The 21630-nt window shown below is 39.1% G+C and overlaps 1 protein-coding gene across 6 annotated transcripts in view; it reads right to left on the bottom strand.

Annotated features, from left to right (window-relative positions):
* Nucleotides 1–21630, bottom strand: part of LOC134527297 (homeobox protein extradenticle) — a 700568-nt gene that overhangs the window by 206976 nt on the left and 471962 nt on the right. For all 6 annotated transcript variants that reach the window (XM_063359850.1, XM_063359847.1, XM_063359849.1 and 3 more), the window contains exon 5: nt 9619–9754. In XM_063359850.1, the coding sequence (XP_063215920.1) occupies nt 9619–9754 (136 nt within the window). The remainder of the gene's footprint in view (nt 1–9618; nt 9755–21630) is intronic.

Here is a 21630-nt window from a genome sequence, read left to right as displayed (position 1 = left end):
CACGCACACCAGAAACGGAATTTTTTTTCCGTTACCGTGCAGCACAAAGCCTCGTTTCCGTAATAAACCAGCGATGTTCCGTAATTCGGTGTTAAATTCGTAATAATTACGGAAAATCCGTAATGATTGGCAGCTCTGCGGAAATATACATGACACAAAAAATTCCCGGTTATTAAAAAAATTCCCTGACATTTCCCTGATAATTCCCGATCAACGTGATTTCCCTGATAAATCCCGGTTTTCCCGGTTTTCCCGGTGAGTGGCCACCCTGTAGCAGCTGCAAGGGGAGAACTGCTCACGGAGCCAGTGGCCCGATCTCATCAGCCACTTGCAGTCTCGCTATGACTCTCCGAGCAAATTCCCAAAAGATAATCCAACTCTCCATCCGCACCACCACATTTGCAAGGTCGTAGTCACACCCAATCAGACCCAGGTGGAACTTCAGCTTTTCTCGAAGATCCTCGACTTTTTCACAATTATGCAGTACATGATTGACATCATCCACCGTGTGGCAGTGCCCACACAGAGGATTCTCTGCTAGACCAAATTGGTGTAGTTTGGCCTTAAAGTTACCATGCCCAGATAGAAGTTGAACCGTGGCTCGCGTCAGTTCTATATGCTTGCACTGAAGTCGATCTTGTACCCTAGGGAAGATCTCATAGGTATGTCTACCTTTTTCACTAGCTTCCCAGTTGCGCTGCCACTGCCCCATGGTCACTTCTCTGAGCCTTTTGTGGTCCTCTGGCCTGAGAGTGCCCGCAGCTTTCAGGGCAGCAAGCTGCCCCTTTTCAGCCGCGAGCAGATCCAAGGGGATCACCCCAGCGAGGACCTCAGAGCGTCATTTAATACAGTACAATAGGCCCCGGCAACCGCAAGAAGGGCAGCACGCTGCGCCGACTGGAGTTTCCTCCTCATGTGTACTAATCCTGATCGATGCCACCATGCAACTGCACCATAGGTCATGATTGGGATGAACACCCCCCTGTACAGACATGCCAGCGTAGGCGACGATAAGCCCCGGTTGGTCGGGGACAATCCTCGGAGGCGATGGAACATCACCACAGCCTTCTTGGACATGTACTCCAAGTGCTTCGCAAATGAGAGCCGGTCATCCAGTAAGACTCCCAGATACTTATGCGTGGTGGTAAATTTTAGGCGCTCACCCCCCAGGCTCACATGTGGGTAGTGAGCCCAGGCTCCGCTAAACTTGCCCTTTAGCATCATGCATCTGGACTTTCCCGACGAGAACCGAAGTTTCACAGAGTCAGTCCAAGATGAAATCTGCCCCAACATCTCATCACATCGCCGCTCAAGAGCAGCCCTGGAACCACCAGAAAAAAAGAATGAGTCCATCATCAGCGTACCCAAAGATCTCGCAACCCTCAGGCAGCCGAATCCGGAGAAATCCATCGAATAGTATGTTCCATAACAAGGGACCAAGCACGGAGCTCTGGGGGCAGCCCTGTGACAAATTCTTTTCTACCTCCACATTCCACAAATCCACCACAGCTATGCGGTTACGGAAGTAGTCGCACAACAAGGAGTAGAGGTTCTGAGGACACTCCAGCTCTCTCAGCCGGCTGAGGATCCCCAGCCACCACGCAGTGTCAAAGGCACTGGCGATGTCCAGGAATATCCCCATCTGGTACTTTTCCGTACATCGCTTCACACCGCTGAGGAGATTGTGTAGAGCGGTTTCCGTTCCAATACCAGATCGAAAGCCGTACTGAAGGAAATGCAGTCCCCTCACTTCCTCAAGGTGGAGAGTGAGCCGCCTGTTGATAAGCTTTTCGAGGACTTTCCCCAGGACTGGCAGTAGTGTGAGAGGCCGGTATGACTTCGCATTAGCCGGGTCCTTCCCATCAACTTTATAGAGGGCTCGTACAATACCCTTTTTCCAGGTCTTCGGAAATTTCCCTTCAGTGAGGGATTTGTTACATAACTGTAGCAGGTTGTGTGGAATCCTGGGGTAGACCCTCTTAAGTATCTGACATTATTTTGTCATGGCCAGGGGCTTTTCTGTTTTTCATCTTGTAGACTGCATCCGTAAGCTCATTCCTCTCAAAGGGAGGAGTGTCCTCCGCATGATATGGTTGTGAGATTGTCATTCTGGTGTGCATATGCGAATTGCTCACACCAACAAGAGAGTCGTCAGGGAGAAGCATTCCCATCATCTCAGCCGAGCTCTCCACTATATCCGTACTGAACTGATTCCCCATGTTCAGTCCATGCATTGCACTGGCCACCCGCCGTTTCTGAGCAGCCATTTTGTATACAATTCCCCATGGATCATTGTTACCTTCAGTTTCCACAAAACTTCGCCATGACTCCAATCTGACTTCCCTTACACGGTGGTTATACTCATGGCGAAGCTGCCGATACCGCAGCGACCCCTCCTCTCGGTCAAGTCCTTGTAGAGAGGACAGCCGACACCGAGCTGCCCTCAACCGCTTCCGTGCACATTCAAGTTCGCTCATCCACCAGGGATTCCCAACGCAGTTGTTTTTGTGTTTCCTCAGCACAGCTTCAGAAGTCTCCTGTATTATCTTCGTAATAGCTTGTGCTCTCTCATCAATGGAGTCAGATTCTAGCGGGTCTTGGTACTCCAGCACCTTCTGCAGAAGTACATCGTCAAATTGTTTCCAATTTGTACCTTTGTGGATATAACAGGTCCTGGGAACAGTCTCGGTTATGGCATTGACAGGGAAGAGGTCTACACAGAATTGGATCATTCTATGATCACTTGAGGTGCGATCTGTTACCTCCCAATTTGGAATCACTCCCCAGGCACATTCCGTACATGCTGTTACATCAATAAATGTTTCGCTTCCTTGGGCCGAAACATATGTGGCCAACCTCCCGGGCTGGTTTACGATATGAAAACCATTTGCCAAGAGAAACCTGTCAACCTCCTCTCCATCCATTCCGGTCAACTACGGGTGAATGCCACAGCTTGGATTTGGCATTCACATCTGCAAAGAGTATAACTCGCTTGTGCCCGATACTTCTTAGAATCTTGTCCCAATGGTCCAGGTGAACTTGGACATCATCCGAAAACTTGAAGTAGGAGGAGACCAGGTATATCTCTTCTCGTGCAGCCCCGTTAACTGCACCACTATATGATATTTCCCAGAGAGGTGGCCACATACCAGGATATCTATAGTCTCATTCCAGACTATAATCGCCACCTGGGGGTGTTCTTCTACAAATACCATTCTTCCCATCAATCCCGGCAGATTTCCGCCTACAGAATACGGCTCCTCCACCAGTGCAATGTCGAACTTATTTTCGCGGCATTCAGCTTCAAGGTCAGCCGAGACAACCGAAAAACCTCGCATATTGAGTTGTGCACACTTAACCATAATCTATGCGAGAAGCCTCTAAGGCGGTCATCTTGACCAGAGTTGGTCATGTGCGGGCAGTTACCTCATGATCGAGATCAGTGAGGTTCTCTCGCTTACAGTTGGCACAGCAAACCCTCGTGGCCTCACACTGCTTATTAGAGTGCCCTTCTTAACCACATCGTCCACATGTTTGTGCTTGCTTACAGTTACCGGAGAGATGTCCATACCTCTGGCATTTATAGCACCTCAGTGGGCTCAGAAAATCTGCGACCCTACAAGGTGTATCCCAGGTAGATCCAACCCATCGAGATCATTGTACGTCTGGTTCTCGCATTACATTGAACCAACAGATGTACCTCCTCCTTTTTCCTGTCCCCAATCATCTGCCTGATCTTAAAGTCCGCCTTAAACTCCTCGCGAGTTCCATCAGCTGGGCTACAGTTCTTTTCATAAATCAAATCTGCCACAGCTTCAGTTGCCAGATGTCTTGGCACATCATAAACAATCACTGATGGAAGGAGCTTCCTAGGTTCATGCACCCGAACCTCTGAGGAGTCCTTAGCACCGAACGTATATGCTTAAGTGTAGCGTCGTCTCCAGCTTCAACCAACAATCCACCTTTGGCGACCGGCCTAATCGCCTTTATCTTGACTTCTTTCTTTGTTTTGTCAAGACCACCAACCAAGGCAGCTTTGGTTGATGTACTTGGTGCAAGTGTGTCCACTGGATAGACAACCAGCACCTTCTTTACTGGTTGGATGGGGACAGGTCCCGCTGAAGTCTTCACCACCCGAGATGGTCCTGGTTGAGGTACATTCACTCCCCGGGTTGCAGAAGCCTATGAGGGCCGCTGCCCAACTGGAGCCTCTACACACATCTCACTCCTGCCTTTAAGACGGCCTGCCAAGAAGAGATTCGTGTGGACCATGCGGTGGATAATCATCTGGAGCGTTTCTATGCCACTGCTCAACTCCAGAGCAACCTCAGGTTGAATAAGTTCTTGATTATTCAGTACTTTAGATAGCTCCCCAACTATCATATTAGTGGTCAGTCCTAGCTGACTCAGACTGAATGGACTATCCACGATAGTCGCTCCCTCCTGAGGTTTTCCACATGGCTTTTCAGCATTCTCCATGGCAGGAGGACGCTTTGGATTATTGGTAGATAGTCCGCCATCATCGGACTTGCCCTTTAAGGGCTTGTCCTTAGGTTTGGACTTCCCCATACCGGTCTTTCCAACACCAATCCTCTTGGATGCCGTCCTGCTCCTTGTTCCCATGTCGTGTTCAGATTCTGAGCTGTCTGCAGGGCCCTCCTGCCGAGAGCCACCTTCAGTCAAGTCAGGATCATCACACAGAACTTTGTAAGCCCGTACCTTCCTTACCTTCCAGTGACCCAAACAGACTGGAGCCTCCACAGATTCATTTCCTCGGTCAGGGGTCTGGGATGGCATGGCTCTGGGCTCCCTTCCCTCACCAGTGGCCAGTCCCATCTCCTAGGTAAACTCCTCCAGGTTGACCATAGACCGCGTGGTGCTCATTCACGCGGTCTTGCAGATCACCTCAGCCGGGACGAGGAGTCCTTGCGGAATTATAGCAGTGATAAGCACTGACTAATAACCTGCCTTCGTTTCCACCCTATACCACGAGGAGGTGGTGCGTGATCTGCGCGTGCTTTTGCCACAATACTCTGAATCACTTTGCCCAATCTCACAAACACATAGTCCGATCGAAAGGCAAAGCTGTTGCTGGAGTACACATTTAGTGAGTACACGGATATGCTGCTTGTTTACGGGGAAGCTAGACAAAATAGACGAGCCGCCCGTCGTCTGTACGAAGAACGATACCCGGGTTGTAGGATTCCAGCTCACACCATGTTTGCAAGACTTACTCAGCGAATGCGTGATATTGGTACATGTGCCTTCACAAGACCAAATGCTGGTGCTCCACGCAGGGTTCGTACTCCCAGTTTTGAAGATGTACTTCAGAGATTTGAGGAGAGTCAGGATACAAGCACAAGGGCAGAAGGTTCCGATATGGACTCTGACAAAATGGCTGTTTGGCGAGTTCTTCATGAGCAACTCTTGTACCCGTACCACCTTCAAAAAGTGCAACACATGGGTCCGGCGGACTATCCTCTTCGCATGAACTTTTCTCGTTGGTACATTCGAAGAGTATTGAGGAACCCCGAGTTAGCGGTTTTATTCAGCGATGAAGCCAAGTTCACTCAAGATGCTATTCTCAATTCGCACAACAGTCATGTTTGGAATGATGTCAATCCGCATGCAACGTGTGTTACAACTCGCCAGGAACGTTTTTCAGTTAATGTGTGGGCCGGTATTGTTAACAGCGTACTCATAGGGCCTTTTTTTCTTCTGCCACGACTTACAGGCGCCGGATACCTCCACTTCCTTCAGAACGAACTACCAAATCTTCTTGAAGAGGTTCCATTGCATGTCCGACATGTGATGTGGTACCAACATGACGAGGCACCACCTCATTTTTCCCTTCAAGTGCGAGAGTATTCAAACCAAACATTTCCAAACCGATGGATTGGACGAATGGGCCCTGTCGCATGGCCGCCAAGGTCACCGGACCTAACCCCGTTAAGATTTCTTTCTGTGGGGTTACGTAAAAGGGCTTATTTATGCTACGCCAGTAGAAACGGTAGAAGAGCTTACACAGCGAATCACTGAAGCGTTCGAAATCATAAGGTCGACTCCACACATGCTCCAGCATATCCGTGAAAACATGATTCGCAGTTGCCACCTCTGTGTCGCTCAAGGTGGGCATGTTTTTGAGCCGTTGCTTTAGGCTGTCACGTTGTTAAAATGTATGCAACAATTTCAATGTTGTGAAACAAAGCCGAAGCTGTGATTGATTTCAGAGTGAAATTAAAATCTGTGCCACGAATAAAAAGGTTATTTCTCTACTCGAACGCCCGCACATCCATAACGTAACTCTACAATGGGTTGTCTACGCTGACTCTTTCTGGGGCTACAGGGGCTTAACTACGCATTTCCGGCAACATGTTAATTGGCAAAAATGGTTGCAAATAATAAGAGCTTTCTACCCTCAAGCGTTGTAACGTGAATTTAGATACACCCTGTATATATATCACTGTCCTCTCAATGAAACTGAGTACTCTGTATGGCTTACTGTACATGGTAATCAACTGTCATGTTGAGATGCCCTGAAAGTAAATTCCAAGGTATGTAAAGGACTTGCTTTGTACGCCAAGAAGACTGTAGAAATAAAGAAACGTTACTACTTTGTTTTTCGTTCTAGTAAAAATTATGTAATAATTTTTTATTTGTTTTTTTCCTTTGTTTTATTTCTCGAACCTTCACTTATCTGGTATTTTAAATTAAATTACCTTTATCGTATTGATCAAAGATCAATCACCGAGGACGGATATCGATAGAATCAGTCAGTAAATTAACAAGTGATTTTTATGTTTTTTAATTTTCCAGAATTTTAGTTGAAAATTACAGATTTTCAATATGGCGGCCTCGACGGCGGACAATATAGCAGATGCCATGGCAATAAATGATTCATGTACTCTAGCGGGTAAAAATAAAACTAATATATGGCAGTGTCCTCTAGCAAATGTAAGTACTACATGACGCTAGTGCTTCTATAATCATGTACTGAAAAAAAATGGCGATAACACTCTCTAGCAAATGATTTGTGTTAAATATCGCTCCTAGTTACAAGTACCGAAAATAAAGATGACTGCCTCCAGCACACGAAAATAATATGGCGATCCGATGTCATAATCCAAGATGGTGGATATTATACAATATGACCGCCTCCAGCAGACGGAAGCAAGATGACAGCCATGAAATCATACTGACTAAACATAAATATCTGCCTTGACATTAATGGTGGGAGGTCAGTCTGCCAGATGCTTCTGTGGAGGGAGTATCTGTAGCGTTTTTTTAATCATATGACCTCATCGGGTTCGAACCGAGGACTCCGAACTTCACGATGTAAGTGGGCTGTTTTATTTAAAATTGTATTAATTAAATTTTTTAATCATTACAAATTTTTTCCCGATTTTTTTGGACGAAAATTACAAAATTACATGGTGGACAGCTATAAAACTGGAGGTGGTTTCTTATAATAAAATTTTATTAATTAATATCCTTATTAATTTAAAAATTTTCCTAATTGTATGGCATTATAATTAAGGACTTAGCGAAAATTACAATGCTGATATCTCAATTGAAAATGGCGGCAATGACATCCTAAATGTCAAGTTTATGGACCTCGACAGTTTAGGGCAGCTTGGTTTTAGAAGTCTTAAGCCGCTTTTAGGAATTTTCGTTTTTTTTTCTTGAGCTTTTTCGAATTCCAAATTTTGTGAATTTATTACGAGTTTTTTCTCATCAAAAATGAAATTTTTGAGTTTTCTAAATTTTTACAATTTTCCACCTAAAAACTGGAAATTTTGGCGAATTTTGGGAAGATTTTACCGAATTTTGAGTCATTTTTGGCGATTTTTGAAGGTCTAGGTCAAAGGTCATCGATGACTGCTGTGACATCACAATCCAAGATGGCCGAACGGCACCAATCACCTCACTCCGACTCCAGACGCAGGATGTGTAATAACTGTTAACCTAAGGTAACTGGAACCCTATTAGTGAAATGTGCTTCGATTAGATTTGCTGTGTAACAGTCTACCCTGCGAATGCCACTGTCTTATGCAAAGAGAGTCCCGGGTAGAAAATTAACAACATTGCTCAACTGCCTCTCCAACAACTGACTCTCGAGGAGTTGCAGAAATCCAATTTTTCCCCTCCCCTTGATCGAAAAACCGTATATTTTCTACTGATTGACTTAATATTCTTGCCAAGTTGCGACCAAATTTAATGCTACAATGCAATGGGTATTATGGAAATATTTTAAGCATTCTATTTTCAAAAACATTTGCATGTATGGATATTGTGAACCTACCATGCCACAAATTAAATATATATATATATATATATATATATATTGCTTCTGTATGATTTGATGAGTCCTTTATGTATGAAAATCAACATATGAAAAAAAAATAGTGTGTGGAGTCTCTCCGCGCGGAAGAAGTGAAACTTCGTAATGTGGAAATGAAAATAAAAAGGGGTAGAAATTGATTTTTTGTGAAATCATATTGTTTCTTTAAGACAAACTTTATTAACATTGGTTACAATGCATAGCAAGAATACCACGCGCATGTGCTTGGGATCTACAGACTCACTCTCTTTCTCTCTCCTACTTTCTACCTTTGTGTATCTTTCTTTCTCTCTCCCTCTTGCGTTGGAATATTGGACGCTACTCGTTGCTAACGCTCGCGCATGCGTTCGAGTGCCACGCATTCACTCTCGCTCTGTATCTTTCTATTCCCCCTCCCCAGGAGCGAGGAGCGTTGAACGTTTAACGCAACAGTGCTTTCATACCCCCTCCATGGTAGCGTTAAACGTTTAACGCAACCTTGATGGAAGTCGCAGATGTAAACACTTCATTGGTTGTGTTAGTGTGCTGAAATTTTTTTGTTGCAAAATATATATATGCTGTTTATATTTCATAGAACCTTTCATTTCAGTTATTTCATGAAAACCATATGTATTATTTCCAAGTGATAGAAAGAGAAAACATGAACTTGTGGTGGAAGATTAAATATCTGTGACAGTTAAACTTTCTCATAAAAGAATTAATACTAATTTTATCACAACCCTTTTTCCTCCAGAGTAATTTTAATACTGAAATGGCATGTCCCATTACCACCACCTCCTAGGTTACACAAACACTATTTCTAAAACTTTTCTCTCCTATTGCACAAAGATGTTTCTGATACTATGTGATCACATATTCCTGCCAGTTATCAAAACAATACTCCTCTAATCACCTACCCCTCTGAAGTTGGGAAAGTGGTACGCTTTAGAACAAAACTTCAACATCCCATTTGTTTAAATAGCATGGCAATTTACTCTAAGAACATTTGTACGCGAAAAGCATGAAGTAACTAAGAAGAAAGAGGAAGGTGAAGAGGAGGGGAAGGGCCTAAGCTGATGCATAGGTCAGGAGAGTGATAGGAAGTCATCCCTGGGAGCAAGTAACCACAGAGGAACGGAAAGTATATATAAAGGGCTCAGAATGGCACTCAAACACTTTACACCTCGTGCATAGTTTCACATTTAGGAGGTATCCCACCACTCACCTGACACACGGTGATGCTACACATATGTTAGCTTCAGGTGGAAAGATCCAAACAGAAAGTTAGTGGCTCTTACCTGAGACACTGTAATGCCACATTTCCTGGCAAGTTCCTCTTTCGCCTCTTCAGATGGGTATGGGTTGCTCAAGTGCGAGTAGAAGTACTCATTTAGGATCTCCGAAGCCTGTTTGCTAAAGTTGCGCCGCTTTCTTCTGCAACATTCAGAAAAAAATTAAGCAGCAGTTCAGTATGCCCCAACAACATGCAATAGAACACTGAATGTGTAACCATGATGTTACAAATACAGTAAGTTAAGTAAAATGCCAAGACTATTGATACGAAAGATTTATTTGAGCGAACATTACAGACAGAAACAATGGTATCGTTTTTTGACTATGTGCAGAACTCTCCACCAAGACTGAAACTACTATACACTGTCTACGTACAGCGGCATCGGATCTCGCCGACACATGCTTCTGGTGGGGATTTGCGCGTATCCACACAGCCACACACACACCTGCTGTTACTCCGCGGTGACAAATCGATGCTGATTAGACCAGATACATCTCCTGCTAACTGCAGCAAAGCACCGGTTCAGCACCCCCTGCAGTGATGGACTCAAATCATGAGAAACCACCTTGGATGAAATTAAGGAAGCGGATGTGGCGACCAGACTTCGTAATCGATGGAGAACGATGAAGGTGGTCAGTACCAAGGCAAATGGGTGGAGCAGACATGCCAGCTACAGGACCTGGTGCATCAAGATCCTCCAGGACACATGTGATGGTTTAAGCATGCTTGATGCAGTCAACATAGACAGTAACTTGCCTACCATGTATCTGCAGTGTTGCAGTTTTTAATGTGCGACTGATCACTGAAAAAGGCCCTTCATAAGGTGGTTGGAAGAACTCTTTTGGACCTTCGCGGTAGATAACTTCTGTGGACATGGCAAGAACTTTGAAAATAAATGACTTCTGCTAATCATGATGTGTGTCACCAACAGGTCGAATTTTACTAAAGTGCTCGCGAAGATCCTAGACGAGAACTGGGTACACACAGTACAAACACACGACATACAATGAACACATGCAAATGACCCACATTAGACACACTGAACAAACAACGAAATACAGGAACACACATTTAACGAAAAGGAAGCACAATTGGAAGCATAAACAACAAAAAGGAAGCACACTTGGAAGCACAATCAACGGAAAGGAAGACAATCGGAACCAGTGTGCAAGGTGGCAAGGCATGTCTATTCAATGACCAGGAATGCAAGTCAAGTAGGTGGCAAGGTGCATCCAGTTGATGGCTAGGCACGTCAATTCAGTGGCCAGGCACGTAATCGGTGACCAGCCACGTATTGATGTAAGCTATACATGTCAGTCGGTTGGCCAGGCACGCACGTCCAGTCAGTTGGTCAGGCTAACAGGCCCAGTTTGTGGCAAGGCACGCACAAATGGTATCCAGACACGTCTATGCAGTAGTGAGGAACGCATGTCCAGTAGGTGACCAGACCACCTCCAGTCAGTAGCAAAGAGGTATTTTATCGTCGTTACTTGGCGAAAATTTCAAACAGGTAATGTACAAAGTCATACGCATAGAGCAAACGTCTCCGAACAAGAAAAAATATTTTTTCGTCTATACTCGGCTAACATTTTAAACAGGTCATGTTCAATGTCTGGCATGTAGACCAAGCGTCTCCGATCCACGAGACTAATCATGTCCTGTGTACAGACACATTAATACTCATTTGTCAAAAAGCACAGTCAAAAAAGAAAGGATATTCGGCAAAAAGGAAGCGCAAATTTGGACGAAAATTCGACATAAAGGAAGCACATTTAACGAAAAGACGTACATGCACGAACATTCAAATCAGCGCGGATACGATCTTGCCACATGGATACGAACAGTCACAGGATACGATATGATACGGCTCCAACAGCTCCAGCGACATTTGACTTATGTTCTACAAAATTACAAAATGATAAATTAAATATTTTCTCATTTTCCAAGCAGCGAAAATATTACGAATAATTTTTAACTAAGGTATCCAGCATTGAATAGTTTAGAACGCAGCATTAAATAGCTTAGAACGAATTTTATATTTTATGCCAACTAAGGTGATTATTTAATTTTTTTGACCTTTAAACATTATTTTTCATCTCTTGCACTAATAACGGGGTCGTATAAAAATTTGTTTTGCACCAAGGTTAACATAATATTAAGATGGTTTCAAATAAATTCAAACAAATTTTATACTAAAAAAAGTTTTGATTTTTTTTTCCAAATTTCAACCTTTGTTTTTACAGCAAAAATTCCTTTCATCAAAAATTGTTTCAGGCAAAGTTTTAGATGAAGTTTACGATTCATACAATACATTAGAATGGAGAAGATATTATATAAATTAAAACAAGTAATGATTATATATTTTTTTACTTTCAAACGTTATTTCCACCCTTTAAAGTAATGGCTGTGGAAACAAAAATTTATTTTAACAATAGTTTTTGTCAATATAGACAGTTTAAAAAAAAATTGATTGGATAGGGAAGTTTTATTTCCTTGGAATAATGGTAGCATTATCAAAAATTGTTTCAGACCAAAATTTAGATAAATATTACAAGTATTACAAAATTTTTTAACAGATTTGATAGTACGGATGGTACGGAAATTATGATTTTTTTTATTCTACCTTTTTTTTCTTCAACTTCCTGTAGCAATGGCTCATCTAACCAAAAAATTGTTTCAGACAAAAGTTTTAGATAAAAATTACAAGATTAACAAACAATCTCAAAGGATTAGATTACGTCCTTACTAAGAGAGTTATACTATTTTTTACACCCAACCCTTGTTTTTTCCAACACTTGCAGTTATGATTGGTCGTATACAAATATTTCAGAATAAAGTTTTAGATGATAGTCATACCGTTTACAAACAATACGAAAACATTTAATGGTGTACATATTAACGGACTTATGAATTTTTTTTTTACTCTACCTCTCTTTGTCAACCACTTTGCAGCAATGGTTCGCCTAAACAAAAATTGTTTCAGATAATACTTTTAGATAAAAATTATAAGATTTACAAAATATCGAACGAATTCGATGTGGTGCCTACGAAGGGAGTTATGATTTTTTTTGTCCTCTAGGCCGTTTATTCTACCCTTTGCAACAATGGTTGGTCATATAAAAATATATATATATATATATATATTTCAGACTACAGTTGTACATAATAATTTAAGGTTTTACAATAAAATAGAACGGATTTAAGAATGTACATGGTACGTAAATTATTTCTTAAATTTTACTTCTATTTTTTAACCCCCTGCAACAACGGTACGTTTTATCAAAAATTGTATCAGACAAAAAATTATAATGCTTACAAACAATTTGAACAGATTTGATCGTAAACCTACTAAGGGAGTTATAATTTTTTTTTAAATTCTACCCTAATTTTTCCAACACCTTGCAGCAATGGTTCGTCTAATCATAAATTGTTTGAGACAAAAGTTTTAGATAAAAATTATGAAATTAATATGCAATCCGTACGAATTCAATGTTGCACTTACGAAGCGAGTTATGATTTTTTTTGTCCTCCAACCCTTGTTTTTTACACCTCTTGCTGTTATGGTTGGTCGTATCAAAAACGTACTCAGACAAAATAGATTGGTATCACTTCTACAAGTTATAATGCGTTCAAACGGATGTGATATTTTCCATATCATGGGAGTTACAGCGATTTTTCTGTTTTTCAAAAAACCTTCCCCATTTCTTCACTTTTGGTCGTATATTGCCCATTAACGAACTCGACCAAGATTTTCCACTACTAGATTTTATGCATCAGTTTGGATGTGATTTGCAAAAAATTTCACCAGTTATCGTGTCCACAAAATTGAGATATATATAAACTTTTGAGTTTTGGGGTCTATGGACCATTAAACGAAAAACTATAAAAAAAATTCCGAAAGTCACAACCATGGTAACGGCTACAATAGGAAGTATTTCTTTGAAATCTACCTAAAAGGCGATTTCTCCACAGAGGCTATTAGCATAAATTATATCCAACCACTAATGCCAAAGAACATAACCAGTATGACATCACGGCGGCCATATTTGTCTGCTAGCTTTCACTGTCACCATATTGGTTTAATATTACCCACTAGAACGCATAAGTACAAATTACCAGAAAATCATGGCATCCACAATCTTGTCGGCCATCTTGAAATTCTGTAATTAAAAACCTAAAAATGCCAAACAATATTTAAAAAAATATTAAAAGTCAGCCTTCAATATACTTATTGAATCGATCTAGTTCCAATCTTGGTTCGATCCTTGCTCGAGGCAAAATATTTTATTTTGGGTAAAAAACCATTTATAATAAAAATGGTACAATATTCAATGAAGAGGCTTACATTCCTCATCCACCAGCCTCCAGTAAACCGATGATGACATATTGGCCACCCTCTTGAAAATTCGTAATTATTAACCTAGAAATTCGTAAAAAATATCAAAAAAATTAAATAAATCTTCTATTAATGTATTGATATTCGATTCATTTAAGTTCTTAGTTAAGTTAGATCCTTGGTTGAGGAAAAACGTAATTTATGCTCTAAAAATTTAATTTAATAATTACCTTCACTGCAAACAAGGACTCCTGCCCAGCTGAATAAATATGTTACTCAATATCACTAGGTCTACAAAACAGGCCATTATTTGGTGCACGTTTTTAATACTAGAGTACCAACTACAGACATATAGGCTAAGTGTCTCCAAGCGAGGAGGTATTCTTTTTCGATACTATGTATGTAATATACACACGTAAAAACCAATGACAGAACAAGTGTTTCCGAGCCACCAGACATATTTTTATGGTGATTGGCATGCCTTTCAACCAAGTAATGTCCAATGACAGACATACAGACCAGGCATTTCCGAACCACGAGACCAGACCATATCCAATATCATGTGTACAGGCCAAGCGAATCAGAAACAGAGGGTCTACTTGTAATACATTTCAAACAATTATGTTTTATTTAAAGACAACAAAAAAGAGTCTCCGAACTGTCAAATATATTGTGTGGATATAATATAACACAAGAAAAAAGGCCAACTAACTAGCATGTTTTACACTTACTAAAGAACCGAAAATCTCTTGAAAATATTTTATGATACATGCCCAAGAGGTTTTGAACCATTAAATATTCAGTCCAGAATGCAGACTCGATTACGCATATTTAACGGAAAGGACATACGTTAATACAAAAATTCAACTCCAGTGGATATCATCTCATCAGTAAGGATATGATTTCATTAGAAGGATACAATCCCATCAAAAGGATACGATCTCAGGATATGATCTCATCAGAACAACACGATTCCATCAAAAGGATACAATCTCATCAGTAGGATGCCATTCTATCAATACGATATCCTCCTAAGAGTAGGATGCGATCCTATCAGTATACGATGTCATCAAAGGAATACATCCAATCAGTAGGATAAAATTGAAAGGATATGGTAAGATATGATTTCATCAGTAGGATGCGATATGTTGGATACAATTTCAGGATACGATAGGATCCAGCTCCATTTTACTATAATGGCACAATCTGTATTCGGCTCCAAATGATTTTAATTAAATTCTGGACGAAATTTATTTCTCTCCATTCTGTTTGTCATTGTTGACGATTTTTACATCTTTAAATTAGAAGTTGTATTACGAGAACTCAGTCTTAGTTATAACTCAGATTACGAAAAATAAAACAATTCATTATTCAGGGTGTCCAGCAAACCAGGATAGAAAAATTCCCTGACTTTTCCAGGTTTTCCAGACAAAAATGAAAATTTTTCCAGAAAAATTCAGATTTTCAGATTAATATCTTTCAGAGATTTCTTAAATGAAAGTAACAAATCATTTGCAGTTGTGTGACCCAGAAATGCAGAGTTGTAATATCGTGTACCAACAGCTTCCTTTTCCTTGTCCCAGAATCTGATGTAAATATGAATTTGTTGCATTTGAGCAACTTTGTTTAAACTTTCATCAAAAGCAACAACAATATGATGACAGTCAACAACATTATTTAACATTTCCTTTTGAAAGTAAGGAGCAAGGCCTGACACAATTGTGAATGCTAATTTGGTTTTCTGTAATTGCATTCCTGCAGCTATTTCACTATCTGGAAACATTATTTTGAATAAAGATACACTATTGGCAGCAGACCTAAGAGAAAAATGCTGCATAATGGCATTCAAACACCACAGAATTTTTGATTTTGTAACACTGTATTTCCTGAAATATTGTTCAACACCTCGAGAACTCACAGACTGGGATCTGCTAGGCAAATCACTATTATGAGCTTTGAGATGATTTGACGTTACCTGACGAATGAAATTGTTCATTAGAAGCTTGTCCATCGAATTTGCTTGTGGTAACTTAAGACACAGCAGTAACCGATTTGAGAAAAATACCAACTGACTTGGAAGAATTCACTGCATTATTTGCACGTTGGTGTTTTTGGCCTTTCATGTGGCTTGAAAGAGCTTGTTTGCCCATATTACTGAGGGAAACGACAGTCTTGCATAATTTACAAAAAAAATTAAATTTATCGCCCGGCACTTCCACGCACCAACTAAATGCTGGGTCAAGTAACCATGTAGTATTCAACAATGTTTTCTTGAATTTAGACATTATTCACCGAAATTATAGAGGCCTAGTCACAGCTCCAGTAAAATCTAGCAGAAAGACCGCGAAAGATTCGCAATAAACAAAGCGTAAGTTTGTATGCACATCGCTACAGTGTAAAGAAATATGCTACATTTTATAACTTCCTAAGATCACAGCTCTAAAATTCGTAAGTATTTTGGCTATGATTAGAGTACAAAAATTTCCAAAATAATATTTGTATCTTTCAAAGAAAATTATGTTTGGCAATCTGAGAGAACTGACGAAACGTGTAAACAAACGGAGGAAACTGCAGTAATGGCGCCGGTGGTCGGTTCGGTAACCTTCGGGTACACTCGAGAACTGCCAAAACTATGGTATGTTGTAACCCAAAATAAGTTACAGTAGCAATATATTAGGCAGACTAACTATGAACAGTAGCTTACAAGTTTACTAACTATGGTATTATCTGCCCCCTTCCTAATGTTGGGTGCGGTATTATCATCAAAATACGGTATGCATGTCATACATACGGTAGGTATTTATAGACTTCATGAAAGCAGCACGCTTGTATGTCGTAAGTCCAGATACGTAAAGGAAAACATTAGTTTAAATATGATTTAATTTGTCAAATACTAAAACTAAAGAGTGTAATCTGTAAAACTTTGAGAAAAACCTTCATGATAAGCAAGTGGTTAGTGGTTTTGGTCATTTCCAGAACTTTCACAATTTTCCCTGACTTTTCCCTGACCACCAAAATTCCCTGACTTTTTCAGGTTTCCCAGGTTTTCCAGGTCGCTGGACACCCTGTTATTGTATGTAGTCAGCTTCCCTCAGTTTCATGAGTATGGAAACTAATATGTTGATGTGCAAATAATTTCCTGCACTAAGTGAAGACAGCATCAGTAACAGGCGATCGATCGACCAATATGTTAGGATCTTCCCATGATGTGTAATCAATCTCTTCTGCTGCTCTCTTCTCCCTTACATGTTTTTTAATATATTTTTTTTTAAGATATCTGAAGTCTTCCGAAGAAACTATTGTCATCGTGCCATAATCTTAGTCTCAGAGCTTCATCACAATCTTCTGTTCTTGGTAGCTTCGAATTCCTCTTATTGTTCTCAATTTCTGTAAAGCTGTAGTTGTCATGGTTCCCTGTATTATTATTTAATCCTCACATTGGCATATTAGACAATCCATCAGAGAATTCGGTTGGAACGTCAAATCCATCCTTCATTAACATCTTAGGTAACTTATAATATTCTTCCTGTAGTCCGATATCTTGGTTCCATTTTCGATGCTGGATACTTATTGGCTTTCAATGCAGGCGATGCAGATGTCCAAGTGTCATGATTTATACCAGTTCCACATACATCTGTCCAAACAGTAACTTTTCCTCAGTAGACGAAAATATTTTACCTTCACAGGTTCTTGTTTTAATTTTTTTAAGTTTACAGTTCATCAAATCTAAAAACCGCACTTAGCATTTTCTGCAAAGGACTCTTTTGCAAAAATTGCCTTTCTCATTATGCTAGACATTGTTGGTTTTAGTTAAATTGCAACAGTACCGCCACATATGGTGACATTGACGTTACTGCTTTTGGAAACACACTGACTATTCTTAATATATCATCAAAATCTTCCATACTTCAACAGAAAATTATCCAAGTAGGGACGAAAACTTTCACTTTAGAAAAAATTTCCGAAATATTATAACTCTTAAATGTTCACATTTAAATATTTTGTCAATAAGAATTAATATATCTCAAGCAAAAAAAAAACTTCTTGCAAGTAGTTCCGATTCTTGCCAACAGATGTCGCCACATGTGTGTTAAGTTATATTTTTTTTAAATTTGGGACGCAAGATAGTATCTCACAGTCGCAAGAGAAGAAGGGGTTGCTAGCCTTCAAGGGAAGGGAAATCGTTTTCCATGTTTAGTGTTTCTCTGCTGTTTTAAGACATAGCAATCTATTCAGTAAATCATCGATTTTGCTTGAATTCCACATGATAAAAAATATTGTAATACTGATTTGGTAATAGAAACTCACAAATTAAACAAAACATTAAATACAATTACATGTATCACAAAAAAAATTCTTGTTAAGACTGATTTTTCCAGAAATAACCTGGAGCACACGGAGAAAACCAACTTAAGAGGATTCATCATAGGGAAAATAATTCTGCTCTGCCTTTTCGGTAGTCTTCGTACGTGACGTGGTGGGCGGAAGGTTGAGAAAGTCCGTGGGGAGCAAGGCAGGCGAGGATGAGCTGTAAAATCAGCGGGTGGTCTGGGGTGCAGGGGGGTTTGAAAAGGTCTTACAATGGCTTAGGTAAAGTGGTTGAGGAAGGGGGGGGGGGGGAAGGTCCCAAAGTTTCTATTCCCTGCACCAGATTGTAGTTTTCTGTATCATCTTTAGTTACCGCCACACAATAAATAAATCTGTGAATCATTCAAAGCTTTCCATAAGGTATCTGTAATGCATGATGTGATAAATGAAAAATAATCACATAAAATTTAAAAATTATATTCAAAATAAAAAAAATATGTCAAAACATTGTTTCATAACATATTATTTAGATTTAATACATTTGCGGACCTTTTATAATAGAAACGGGTACAACACTTCTCTTACAGATATACTTAAAAATCGCCTACGCAGTTGTGAAAGTAAAAAATGCATATAAATAGATATACAATTTTGTTGACTATACGTTTTTAATAAATTCCATAACTAGTGAAAAAAACTTTGTGTACAATATTCAAACCATACACTTTACATAACAATAACACAATCTATAGTTGTGCAAATTATCTGTGTTAAAGAATGTTTGTAAAAAAAATCCTACTAATATTATAAACGCGAAAGTTTGTAAGTATGGATGGATGTTTGTTACTCTTTCACGTAAAAACTACTGAATGGATTTGAATGAAATTTGGCCTACAGATAGCTTATAACCTGGATTAACACATAGACCCCATATTAATATGAAATTCCATCCCTAAGGAAGTGAAAAAGTGATAATTTCATTTTATAACAGAAAAAATCATAGGTCATAGACATACAAATAGTGAGTGAGTGTCATTTCTCTATGTCTGACACACAATCATACACATAGTAAGGTCTGGCAAATTAATATTTTTCTCCTTGGTGAGACCAGGCCGCTTAGTGGAGTTCGCAGCGGCTAGCAAAATAAAGGCGCTAATAACAGCTTTGTTCTTAACTTCGTCAATAGATAGAGTTGCCTTGAATTTTAAACGCACCATCGTTTGATGCGTTTGTCATGTCTTTAATTTTCGTTTGTTTGTGCCGTATGCGTTCCTATGCCATTCATCCGATTGCGATGAAATTTTGGTGATTAGTTATGCGCATGCCCATGAAGGTTACTGAGACGGTATAACTATTTTTCAATAGTTGGAGCACGAATCGTGTCAAAATATGTGTTTATTTATTTTTATATAGCGACACTTCGTCTGTTTTTGTTGTATAAGTGCGCATGCATGACACAATTTATTTAAATATAAAAGAGAGACAGAGATAGAGTGATTGATATATATATATATATATATATATATATATATATATATAGTGAGATAGAGACGGAGAGATAAGTTGAGATAGAGCGAGGTATAGATAATGAAATGGGTTAGATAAAGAGATATACCTATAGATGTATAGAGCTATATAGAGACTTATATATATAAGATATAGAGATAGTGGAAAGTATATATGTAGCTATAAAGAGATAAATAGAGATAAATAGATACATAGATGTATATAGATGTAGATAGAGATAAATATATATAGAGAGATGGATAGATGATTTGTATATGTGGAACTACTTCAAACATATTACAAAACAAAACTGAATGAAGCATTGCAATGCAGGCCGAGCATTAGCTAGATAATGGAATCATTTCAATATTAGTAATCTCTTATTTTTAGCTTTTTTTTATATATTGCTTTATAAAGTCTAAATTACATACAGACCAGGTAAATAAGTATAAACTGGCAGAACAACGTCTGTCGGGATCTGAAAGTGATTTAAATTAATTTTCACATTTGACATTCAAATCAAGAAGACAATTACTAACTACGCCCTGTGTTCAGCCCGGGCAAGGCCGGGTATTGCAGCTAGTATATAATTAACGTTTATTAAAGTACCAGACACTTTTGCATTAAACCAAATAATAAATAATAGTTTAAAAAAACTAGAAAACACGCTTTTATAGAAAATTGAACTAAAAAATAGAAAATAAATTTTAATAAAACTGAATTTAAAATAGTGTAAAAAATGTTTTTTATTTAAAAAAAAATAAAGCGTGGGGTGCATGGTGTCAATAGTTATAATTATTTTATTGACAGATATGAGTAGAAGGATTATCATTTTGATAATATATTAAAAAGCACCCCACGCTTTTTTTTTAAATAAAATACTTTTTTTACAATATTTTTAATTCAATTTTATTAAAATTTCTTTTCTATTTTTTTAGTTCAATTTTCTATAAAAGCGCGTTTTTTAGTTTTTTTAAACTATTATTTATTTTCTACTTTTTAGTTTGGTTTATTTATAATTTAAAGTGATACTTCTTTATCGACGTATGAAAGAAATTTTATAACAATGTAAAAAACTTGATAGTTATTACATCAATTACTATTAAAGTAGTTTTTGAATAGATATTGGCTGCAGTTAAAATAAAATCGATAAATATTGTTTTATCTCAGGAGTGTCTCTAGATGTGGCTCAATTTTTTATTTATTACATGACTTTACTATTAAAGTGATGAGTAGATATTGGCTGCTTCTAAAATATATATCCAATATATCGTCTTGAAGAACTACAGTACTAAATAATTTCTGCTATGAAAATCAATATATTCGGGAAGTCATTGATGTTTATTCTAAGTCAGCATATCTGATGGGTGACATCCTTTGTTTTCAAATGTCTCACAAAACATTTTCTCCCATTTGTTCCGGTCCGATTCCACTGTAAGTTTCATTTGCATGCAGTTGTACCAAACTACACTGGAGTATTCTAAGAAATGTTTTAAAATTTCTATTTTCTTTTTGTCTTCTTAGATTAGCAAACATTTACATTCTTTTTTGAAATCTTTAATCCACTGGTAAGCATTTGAGTTTCTGCCCGTGAATTTCTCAATCATGAAATCGTATGAGTAGTATAGCATAGGGGCTCCGGAAACAGGCCTCAGGCGGTGGAGCCGAGAGCCGGCTCCGCCATCTTGGATTGTGACGTCACGGCGGCCATCTTGGATGGGTGTGACCTTGACCTTTGACCTTGACCTTGAATTTGATCCTCAAAATCCGCCAAAATTGGGCAAAATTTGCCCCAAAATTCCTCAAAAATCGCCAAAATTTCCATTTCTGTGGAAAAAAGTTCCGCCAAAAAATTTCAAAAAATTC

This window comes from Bacillus rossius, chromosome 1, assembly GCF_032445375.1.
Source record: "Bacillus rossius redtenbacheri isolate Brsri chromosome 1, Brsri_v3, whole genome shotgun sequence".
Taxonomy (NCBI): domain Eukaryota; kingdom Metazoa; phylum Arthropoda; class Insecta; order Phasmatodea; family Bacillidae; genus Bacillus; species Bacillus rossius.
Note: the sequence above shows the minus strand (reverse complement) of the source record. Positions and strands in the feature narration are given on the sequence as shown.